The following is a 12,043-nucleotide window of genomic DNA, read 5'->3' as shown; positions in this document are numbered from 1 at the left end:
CCTATGCTCCACAAAGAAAGGGTTTAAGTCAAGTCATGCCTTTTTGCCTATCAATAGTTTGTATGTGTCAATGGGAATTGGTGGGGGAACACTCAATCTCACCTAACCAAGAGCTAATATTTCTGTTAGCGCTGTATTATCTCACCAGTGTGTTCTCTCCACCAATAGGGTGATAACCTCCAGCTGATCCCACCTTCTGCTTCTGACACTGATGTGTTGCTGATGGCATCTGTGATGTTGATCATGCAAAGTTGGTTTAGCAGCCACGGGCACGTTTTGTGTCTCTGTCATAGACCTAGATATGTACCAAAGCAAAATGATGTTAGAAATGTCCTGTAAATGTACACTGAGTGTACATAACATTAAGAACACTTGCTCTTTCCATGACACGATATGATCCCTTATTGATGTCACTTGTTAAATCCACTTCAATCAGTGTAGATGAAGGGGAGGAGACAGGTTAAAGAAGGATGTTTATGTGGCCTCCCGGGTGGCGCAGTGGTTAAGGGTTCGCGCCCAGGCTCTGTTGTAAGCGGCCGCGACCGGGAGGTCCGTGGGGCGACGCACAATTGGCCTAGCGTAGTCCGGGTTAGGGAGGGCTTGGTCGGTAGGGATGTCCTTGTCTCATCGCGCACCAGCGACTCCTGTGGCGGGCCGGGCGCAGTGCGCGCTAACCAAGGTTGCCAGGTGCACGGTGTATCCTCCGACACATTGGTGCGGCTGGCTTCCGGGTTGGATGGCGCTGTGTTAAGAAGCAGTGCGGCTGGTTGTGTATCGGAGGACGCATGACTTTCAACCTTCATCTCTCCCGAGCCCGTACGGGAGTTGTAGCGATGAGACAAGATAGTAGCTACTACAACAATTGGATACCACAAAATTGGGGAGAAAAATATTATGTTTATGCCTTCAGACAATTGAGACATTGAATGGCACACTTACACAAGAGGGTGAATGGGCAAGAACGGGGTATGGTAGTACAGTAGGTGTCGTATACTCCCTCTAGGTCATCAGGCTGCTGATTATCCCGCACAGCTGTCACCGTCGTCTCGCCGCACCTTGCGCCTCATGACACTCAGCTGGACCATCACCTCCTTGATTATCTTCCCTCTATCTGTCACTCCTCTTGGTTCCTTCCTCAGGTGTTATTGATTCTGTTTTCATGTCGGTGCGTTGTTTGTGTTCATTGTTTCTTTTAAGTATTAAAATACTCACTCCCTGAACATGCTTCCAGACTCTCAGCGCACTCCGGGTGCACCGGTTTCAGTGTGTCAAGAACTACAACGCTACTGGGTTTTTCATGCTCAACAGTTTCCCTTATTTATCAAGAATGGGCCACCACCCAAACGTCATCCAGCCAACTTGACACAACTGTGAAAAGCATTGGAGTCAACATGGGCCTGCATCCCTATGGAAGGCTTTCGACACCTTGTTGAGTCCATGCCTCAAAGAATTTAGGCTGTTCTGAGGGCAAAGGGGGGTGCAACTTAATATTAGGAAGGTGTTCCTAATGGTTTGTACACTCTGTGTATACTATTGTGGATTATATTGATGCCACAATAATAAAGACAAAGAAAAAAAAAATCCAAGTTATGGAGAAGTAAATCATTGTCACTTGCCACAAACATTTTTCACAACAGCTTTTTCACTTTAGTATGTGGCCCATGTGCATCTATACATTTTTTTTGTCAATTACTCATGTCTTCATTACATGTCCCCACAGATCTTACAGATATCAGTCACACCACCTTTGGAATTGCTAACACTTCCTCGGCCTCCTCCATCAAACACTGCTTCCAGAAGTCGGGTTCGTAGAAATTGCTCTTCCTTCTTCCTCTTGTCCTCCTCCTTCCTTTCACGCTCTGCCTATTCCTGTTATCTTTGTAGTAGTGCCATAAAAGACTGCAGGCCAATCAAAACACACTTATCAGGGCACACACACTTCTAATTTTCAGAACCAATGGCGTCACATTGATTGTACGCTGCAACACACTCGTAGGCACACTCACGGATGCTATTTAAAAGAAGAACAAAGGAGGAGATCTGAGTCAACGTGTAATGTCAAGAGTTCTATGACTCAGCATTTAACATTTTACAATGTTAATATGCTTTATAAATCCAAACCTAACACCATTATCATAGCTAATTAGCTACAGCCTCTTTCTCAATGTTAGAAGGTAGGTTGGTAGCCTAGTGGTTAAAGAGTTGGGCCAGTAACCGAATGGTTGCTGGTTTGAATCCCGTGCCAGCTAAGTGAGAAGTCTGTTGATGTGGCACTTAACCCTAATTGCTCCTGTTAGTTTCTCTGGCTAAGAGTGTCTGCTAAGATGTAAATGATCCATAAGGTCTTTGGAGTTCTGTTTGCCCTTCCCGCTCTCACCTGGCCAGCAGGCCTTGAGTGGCCCACTGGATGGTCACTGCAGCTAGCTCCTCTGGAGTCGGCTCTACATCAACAATAAACATGCATACAGTTAGGAAAAACAAGTCCCTATTATTATTAAAATGTATAAATATGAAATAGTGTGTACGGTGTAGTTTAGCCTCAGTGCAGACTTATTGTATTTTCTTTGCATGTCAAGATGTATTTCTTCATTGCCTTTGTAACCAGATACATTATTGAGAACACATTGTCTTTTACAATAACAAGAGCAAAACCGCAAAGCAATAGACTAACACAACAACACCCGTGCAGACAATAGAGCATGACCACAGTATACATAAGATTGTACAGTCGACTTTACCACCTAATCCTATCTGTACAGCCCAAATATTTATTTTACCTGGAGTATTCGGTTCCTTTGTGCTGTTCAATATGGTGACCTTGACCTTTTCTGTTATCATAATATCTCACCTAGGCCTATGTGTTTATATATGGTTTGTACATGTTTAGAAGTTGATTTGTTACATTTTTTTTTATTTATTATTAAATGGTATTGAATTGAAATGTAGAATATATAGCTTCATGAATATCATCAGAGGGCTCCAGAAATAATTGTAAAATTTGCTGACAAAGTAGTATGGCAACGGTTGTCAAAACAATGAATCCTGCTCTATGGTATGTCGCGAGTCGACAATCTATCTACTGCTCCCCTGTGTGCCTTGGGTGGTGCCTGCAGGAAACAATGAGGGATTGTTTTCAAGCTTCCACTTGAGTGAGTTGCATCACTTCCTTTGACCACATCAGACTCCCTTGGGTTTACGAAGAGACAATTGTGTAATTTAGGCCTAAGTAATGTGTCCACTGGCTTTCTCATAAATCATGTTTACTAAATAGAGTGCATTCTGTTCTGCCACAGGCGGGATAGGACACAAGACACCAACCTTCTGCATAACAACACATAATGCAACCGTGATAGACTATATTCTATTGCTCTTTTGGCTATCACGCCTGGAGCGACAGTAGCTTTTAAGATCTTAGGGAAGGTATGATGTCACCAATGTACCTCAGCCAACCAGCGAGTCTCACTTCAACTACACAAGCATTATGCACACAGATCTCAATTTAGGATTAAGGCCTAGGTGTACGAGGACATTCAAATCAGATCTTCTTTACATTGTTGCAATGGAAGTAAGACAAAGGTAAATTGCCCAATTGACTCATTTTCGATTGTAAGATTATTATATATTTTTTTACCTTTATTTAACTAGGCAAGTCAGTTAAGAACAAATTCTTATTTTCAATGACGGCCTAGGAACAGTGGGTTAACTACCTGTTCAGGGGCAGAACGACAGATTTGTACCTTGTCAGCTCGGAGATTTGAACATGAAACCTTTCGGTTAGAATGAGTAATACAAAGCAGTACTTTTCCTTGGTGGTTGCACAGTCTTGGCACTGGCAGAGAGGGTGTTTTCTTATACCTTGGCAGCAGCATTTCTTGTGGACTGGCCACCCTGGGTCGCCCGGTGTTCTGTCTGCGCTGTGGTGATACACTTTCCAGAGCACAAACAAAGAGTGGAAATTATACTACACATCAAAAGAAAGATCAGCACAACACATCACTATGTACAGAAGGCTAGGTTATCACATATAATGGAATGGTAACTTAAACCAAAAAACAGGCCTGTTTGTGTTCAAAATGGGCTGGGATATTGGCAACTAAATTATGTAGTCTGTAATTGTTTTGCATCTTCACTTCAGACCACAAGCTTTTGCTAAGGCCTAAATTGTCACATTCAGAAACAGATCGACATCGGCTGACTGCTTTAATCCTCCAATGTCTTGCATACCTGCCTTTTATGATTGGACTGCTCCCTTTGACGGTGCCAGTTTTCCCTGCCAGTTAAGTACCGCGTCAAACCAGAGGAACCAATCTAGGAGCCCATAACTGTAGTACAATTATCCAGGGGCAGACTGGCCATCTGGCGTTTTGGGCAAATGCCAGATGGGCTGGTCCATTTTTAGCCAAGGGGGCCAGAATGGTCCGGTGTGTTAAATGCCAGGGCCTATTTCTGGTCCCAGTCTGCCCCTGCAATTAGCCAATAAGAGATGGTGGTTTCAAACCTCTCCAACTAGTTGTTGGTGTTAGATTCACTTCCTGAAAGCTTGCTGGTGACCATGGTAACACCTGTGCGGATGGATACGGTAAAGAGGTCAATGGAAAGCAGACTGGGGGGGATAGAAGCACGTCGGATTGACACACATTCAACAAATCTGATCTAACAAAAAGCGATATTCGCCAAATCTGTCATGATTGATTTATGTAATGACCCACAATGTGGTTACTAAAGTCCAATTTGGATGTATTAGACTGTTTTCGCTGCATAACATTTAGAAGTAGTACATTTTCAGGTTTAGAAGAAGTGACTGCTAAACTCCCATTCGTAAAAGCTGACAGCATAGCTAGCATAGAGAAACTGGTGATGGTAATCAAATATGTTTTTTAAAGGGATAATTCATCACAAACCACACATTTTCTATGAGTAACAGTGTTGAACAGTTAAATAACACTAATATGTGAACACATTTTTTATTTTGTCAATATAACAAAGTTGGTGGCAACATCATTGTGGAAATATGTTGCAGCTCAGTCTAATACAAAACCCACAATGCAATGCTCTCTCTGGGCTAGCTGGCTGGCTAGCTAGCTAGCTAGGTATGGCAAACACACAGTTGAAGTCCAAAGTTTACATATGTAACCGTTGTGAAATTGCTAGCTAGTTAGCGGGGTGCTCGCTAATAGCGTTTTAATCAGTGACGTCACTCGCTCTGAGACCTTGAAGTAGTTGTTCCCCTTGCTCTGCCTTTAAACAGCTTGGGAAATTCCAGAAAATTATGTCATGACTTTAGAAGCTTCTGATAGGCTAATTGACAACATTTGAGTCAATTGGAGGTGTACCTGTGGATGTATTTCAAGGCCTACCTTCAAACTCAGTGCCTCTTTGCTTGACATCATGGGAAAAGACCTCCACAAGTCTGGTTCATCCTTTGGAGAAAGGAAATTTCCAAATACCACGTTCATCTGTACAAACAATAGTACACAAGTATAAACACCATGGGACCACGCAGCCGTCATACTGCTCAGGAAGGAGACGCGTTCTGTCTCCTGGAGATGAACGTACTTTGGTGCGAAAAGTGCAAATCAATCCCAGAACAACAGCAAACGACCTTGTGAAGATACTGGAGGAAAGAGGTACAAAAGTATCTATATGCACAGTAAAACGAGTCCTATATCGACATAACCTGAAAGGCCACTCAGCAAGGAAGAAGCCACTGATCCAATACCTCCATACAAAAGCCAGACTACAGTTTGCAACTGCACATGGGGACAATGATCGTACTTTTTTGAGAAATGTCCTCTGGTCTGATGAAACAAAAATAGAACTGTTTGGCCATAATGACCATCGTTATGTTTGTAGGAAAAAGGGGGAGGCTTGCAAGCCGAAGAATAACATCCCAACCGTGAAGCACGGGGTGGCAGCATCATGTGGTGGGGGTGCTTTGCTGCAGGAGGGACTGGTGCACTTCACAAAATAGATGGCATCATGAGGTAGGAAAATTATGTGGATATATTGAAGCAACATCTCAAGACATCAGTCAGGAAGTTAAAGCTTGGTCACAAATGGGTCTTCCAAATGGACAATGACCCAAGCATACTTCCAAAGTTGTGGCAAAATGCCTTAAGGACAACAAAGTCAAAGTATTGAAGTGGCCATCGCAAAGCCCTGACCTCAAACCTATAGAAAATTTGTGGGCAGAACTGAAAAAGCGTGTGCGAGCAAGGAGGCCTACAAACCTGACTCAGTTACACCAGCTCTGTCAGGAGGAATGGGCCAAAATTCACCCAACTTATTGTGGGAAGCTTGTGGAAGGCTACCCGAAATGTTTGACCCAAGTTAAACAGTTTAAAGGCAATGCTACCAAATACTAATTGAGTGTATGTTAACTTCTGACCCACACTGACTTCAACTGTATAATAGGCAGTAGCAGCAGCGTGTGTGTGTGTGTGTGTGTGTGTGTGTGTGTGTGTGTGTGTGTGTAAAGAGTCAAAAAGAGTAAACGGGTCAATGCAGATAGTTTGGGTAGCTAAGCTAATTAGCAGTCTTATGGGTTGGTGGTAGAAGCTGTTCAAACACACAAGAGATTTAAATGCATTTGTATATGATTTGTTTATTTATATCAAACCAACACTTTACTTTTTTATGAATTTAGAATCGTTAGCACTTTTTTATGTTTCTATGACAATCAATGCAAATGTTATTGTGAACAAGAGATTTAAATGCATTTCTATATGATATCATTACTTTATCTAATCATCACTTGACTTGTTATGCAATTCAAAGATTGTAAAAGTTGGCCAGACCTTTTTAGAGTAATTATCACTTGTTTTGATGTTTCTACGGCAATCAATGCAAAAGTCATTGTGAACAAGAGATTTAATGGAGAATGTATGTTGTGTCTAATAGAAAACCTTCTTTACCTCGGTGATATACCGATCCCATACATCCAGTGGAAACGTCATAAAAGACGAGAAGATTTTTCCCCTGCACAAAAACAGCTATCTGTCCCAAGCTCAATAGGCTAGTTGATACAATGTTACAAGTTCGCTAGTGACAGCTTCGTGCTGGACACAGTTTATTAATTTGATACAATGTTGCACTTTACTAGAGATACCTCAAGTCAAGACAAATAGAAAGTGAGGCAGACAGGCCGAGTGAAACTGAATTCAACTGAAAGAACCTGTTTTTTTCATCAGGATATTTTCTTCTGTTTTTATTTGTTGGCTTTAGGCCTAAATATTTTACTTAGTTGATGATGGAAGTTATAGGCCTACTGCTGCGTTGGCCTATCTCTAAGTTTCATGCGCTCATTTCTTTAGTGGCAAATGGATCAAGGTTAATCAGTGTGTATGGTGCTCGCTCCTGCGTTACTTGATTTATTTTTATTTTTATCATTAATTCAGATTTGTATGATTAACCAGGTGACAATGATTTAGAAAAACGAAAACATTATTATTGAAATAAAATGTCCACAAAAATGCGCATATGCAAATCAGAGCTGGCACGCAGATTGGTAGAAATGGTAGGATAAATTGTTAGCTTCCCCAAACTTGAAACTCACTCACTTTACTATAACACCCATAAAACAAGTTCGCATGAAAAAGCGTGCCTCTTTTAAACAAATTCGCATGAAAAAAACGTGTCCCCTTATGGAAATCAAATAATCCATCTGTCCTGGCGCCGGCCATGATTATCGTTAACAGTTGACAAAGACTACCAAGACAATGACAAATATTTATACAGTCCTATCACCAGATGAATGTTCTGCAGGGAACGACACTAGACAGTTCAATGTACACCACATTCCTATTATATCCGAGTGTGGAAGGGTGAGGGCTGATTTATCCGTGCTACAAACTAACTGTAAAAAAATAGAAAATTTGCAGTTGCAATCTGTAAAGTTGAGGCGGGGCAGAAATCGTCAGCAATATGTGAGACGGGTGTTTTTCTCATTTCTGAAACTCTTCCATTCTCCCTAACATGCCTCAAGCACGCATGAAAATGAACAGGTTCTGCCGGAGTAGGTGATAAAGCCAAACAGCACGCTCTTTTTGATGAGTCCAGCACGGACTAGGAATGCAATACAGTCTCATTGGAGAATAAGTTTCGAGAGAAGGACTAAATAGTTGCAAACAGCCTAAACTGAAACCATGGACGTATTCAATTCATGAAGAATCTCAGTTGAGCCATAAAGTGAGTTCTCAAATTGTTTCAGTAAACATATGGGAAGATAATGTGTAACATTTCTCTCTTGGTTGATATTTATTGATTTGTTCGTGGGATTTGTTTTGAGGATGTATAGCTACTTTATTCAAACACCAAAATAGCAAGGCTATTTTGTTGAGCTGAGAAACATAATTGTCCCCGAAGTTATAGATATTTCCTAGAAAAACTATTATGTTAAGTGTATGTTTGTTATTAGTCTCATTATCCTTATAATTTTTACATTATGTTGGGCTTTTGAGTACTGTATTTCCACAGAGTTTCTAAACCCAGAGGCGCAACATCGCTAAACGCTTGCGAAACAGACCAAACAGAACAGGACGGGTTTGAGAAGTGAAAAAATATTCCTTAGTTGTTAATTTTCTCGTAATATAAAGGCACAACCTTGATTCTTAAGTAGTTGAACATGTTATTACTCAAACTTGAAAGTTGCCTATATGGAAGAAGTGCATTTGACTGACTGCACATGCGCAGTTCGGCGCGAGACGACTTTTAGATCCGAAGACGTGTTTCTACGCATGAGCTTTGCTTGCCAATGTCGCCATGACATCGCCTACAAACGTGATCAGGGATTTCTATTGGAGAAGCAGTTTTTGCCTATCTTTGCACTGTACGGTCTTCGGTATTTCTGCATTTTCATGTCAGCCTGCCTAAATATGAACTTGCAAATGGAGTAAGAATTGACTGTTGTGTCGGGGAGGAGCCACTTCATAAACCTTTTTACCCTGTGGCATATATCCCCCTTTCCACTTTGTTTTAGTGTTGGGTTACACAGGGACATGCACAAGAGAATATGAATATGTAAATGGTGACATATTTCGTTTAAGGCTGATTTTGCAAATACGGGTGCTTTTGGATGTTAAATATTTTAGAAAATAAAAACTGAAACTGCTTTTTACCTGCTTTTTATCTGTCTGGAAACAATATCTAATAGTGGCTGAGACCATACTATTACAGAATTTTATCAGTTTCCCCAAATACCCGAGGGGAAATGTCATTACGACCACGTTAGAAAATGTGCTATCTTAGTTGAAAAGGAAATCACAGAAATTGTGCTTAAGGTATTTAAAAAAACATTTGTCATGATTTTTTTTAAATCATGTTTTTTTTTACTATTTGGAAGTTTTCTTAATAATATGTATTCATCATTGTCATGTCTAAATGTCCATATATGCATTGATGATACTCAGAAACATGTATTAACCACATCAAAATCGTATTATCTTAAGAACAAGCATACGGTTCACCTATTGGAAAAATGATCAATATCAATTGTAATTTAATACACTGTTTCCTCAAAAATATGTTCCGTGATGGTAATGACTTAGCATTGTGGTAATGACAAATTACATTTCATATAAAACAACTGATGAAAAATGTAAGACTTCAGGTGAGTGATGTGGTGTGTTCCTTGACATGTATGACTCCATAACCACTAATTTCTGGATAGTTGATCTTCTGTTTCTTTGGTTTATTTTCCATAAAAATCTAACATAATTTGATGACATTATAGCCTATTTGGTAATGGCGTACAATATTATTTACTCAAGTCATATTTACCTTTTATTTTTCTATAATTTCCCGGCATCAAAATTTGAATCTCCCTCCATGACATCATCAATGCGCCCCACTGTCACTGTTCATATCCATGTTAACCAAGAAAAAACGTTATTATCATGTAATTTGCTTGTCGTGGTGGCAATAACAACACGTAGAGGCGACTGTATTTTGTGTAAAAAAAAAAGTAACAAATGGCTTATGCACGTCTTAAATGCATATTGTGTCCATTTATTTGCCTCTTTTTAAAAACAGGTGCATTATTTTCTAATTATCAAGACTTTTGTAAGTGTAATACATAGTAGAATGTCAAACGTCTAGGTGTGAGACAGGACAAAAACTGCAAAACAGTGAAATCCAGACATGAAAGGCTTCAGAAAATAAAACAAACAAAAAAACATTGAAAGTTGGGGACAAAAAAGTTTAAGATTATTTTAGTCTCTACTTAATGGATGTGATTTTTTGTGGTTGTTGAAATGAACATTTTATTTTACAAATCTAACCCTGAGATACAAAAAGGCCCGCATTTGCAAAATCACCCATAAATAAGCAGAATTGATCATAGCCTACACATCTGCCACCGTATAACTTTGTTTCCATCTCTCCTCCCTACCAAGTTCTCATATTGTGTGTACCCTCTCAGGTTCTCTCTCAGGAATCAGCATGGCGCACCGCTCTCAGTGTTCCTCAGCAGGGGATAACCCCCTGGACCCCAAATACCTGCCTTCCCACTCCCGCGAGGAGTACCGGCTGGCCATTGACGCACTGGTGGAGGATGACTTGGAGGGCTATTATGAATTCCTTCAGAGTGCGGATGTGGTGGACTTCCTCTCCAGACAGGAAATTGAGCACATTAGGTGCACAGTGCAAATTCCGTACCAGAGCACTCAGCCAGAGCTCCCGTATGTAGAGTCTGAGGGAGATGGCTCTTCAGACACATACTGGCCTGTGCACTCTGACTTGGATGCACCTGGTCTTGACCTTGGCTGGCCCCAACATCATCACTTCATAGGCCCTACCGAGGTCACCACGCTGGTTAACCCCTCTGAGCCAGATATGCCCAGTATCAAGGCGCAGGCTCGTCGACTTATCAAGAATGCTCAACAAGTATGTCGATCAGCTCCATATTATACTAATACTGATTCTGTTGGGCAATATGTTGTGTAACAGAAAGGATATGTAATAGTACAATAGTAAATGTAGAATCAGGGGCATAGTCGGTTTTTGAACATGGGGGGGCCCAATTTAGGCGGGGTGTGGGGGTTTCTCCACTAGATTTTTTTAGCAAATGTAAAATTATTTTCCTGCATTGTAAAGGCCCAATGCAGCTGTTTTTGATCTCAATATCAAATCATTTCTGGTTAACAATTAAGTACCTTACTGTAATAGTTTTCCATTAAAGTGGTCAAAAAGAAAATATATTTTTGTTGCAAAAAACTATTTCTCAAGCAAGAATGTCACTAGGACTGTCTGGGCAAGTGGTCTGAGTGGGGGGGGGGGGGGGCACCTGGACAGGACACTAGTCTGTTGCAGGGCCTTACCCCTAATTCAACTCCTTAATGCTGAGTGTCAAGCAGAGAGGCATTTGGTCCAATTCTCAACTGGGCATCAAACCCCCAACTTTTCAATCTCAGGGTGGACTTTTTAACCACAAGGCCAAGGCAGTTATTTCAAAATATTATACATTTTTAGACATTCCATAAGAGATGCACCAATGTGGATATTGCGGGCCGATATCTATATACTAATTTATTTAACATTTTATGGCCATTCTAGCACAGATAGAAACTGTAACAAAGTTATGTTCATAAGGCTAATAAGAAAATGTGAAATTATTTGATTACATTACATTATTTGATTACTTGCATCACAAAGTGACTGAAATGCATTCAAAAGGTTTTGCAAAGTTCACGAAAACATCAGGTAGGAATTGTGTGTCTAGAAAATAAGATCTGCATTGTTTTCAATTGTGGTTATGTCACTGTCCCTTCTAATGAGACCTGCAAGGCTTATGAGCATCGTAGAAGGAAACAGAATACATGTGTTCCTGTGAGTTGTAACTTTCAGTGATGGGGTCATAATAGCTTATAGCTCTAAAAGTTAGAGCTAAAAAGTATTTTCCCCCTTTCTGATGGCATTTTTTTTGTGCATGTTTTTCTGCTGAATGTTATCAGATCTTCAAACAAAACCTAATATTAGATAAAGGGAACCAAATAACAAAAAATATATACTTATTTCATTTATTTAATTAACAAATTTATGCAACACC

At 40.4% G+C, this 12,043-nt stretch overlaps 1 protein-coding gene across 2 annotated transcripts in view; it reads left to right on the top strand.

Annotated features, from left to right (window-relative positions):
- Positions 1-7,815: 7,815 nt before the first annotated feature.
- The window catches only part of LOC110502259 (protein FAM83H), a 28,776-nt gene continuing 24,548 nt past the window's right edge, over positions 7,816-12,043 (top strand). Inside the window, exons 1-2 of one of the 2 annotated variants that reach the window (XM_036959944.1) lie at positions 7,816-8,187; positions 10,418-10,881. In XM_036959944.1, the coding sequence (XP_036815839.1) occupies positions 10,438-10,881 (444 nt within the window). In that variant the 5' untranslated portion in view covers positions 7,816-8,187; positions 10,418-10,437. The remainder of the gene's footprint in view (positions 8,188-10,417; positions 10,882-12,043) is intronic. The other variant, XM_021580158.2, reaches the window with a different exon arrangement.

Source organism: Oncorhynchus mykiss, chromosome 23 (genome assembly GCF_013265735.2).
Source record: "Oncorhynchus mykiss isolate Arlee chromosome 23, USDA_OmykA_1.1, whole genome shotgun sequence".
NCBI classification, from domain to species: Eukaryota; Metazoa; Chordata; class Actinopteri; order Salmoniformes; family Salmonidae; genus Oncorhynchus; species Oncorhynchus mykiss.
The sequence above is the reverse complement of the archived record's forward strand: the minus strand, read 5'-3'. Positions and strand labels throughout refer to the sequence as shown.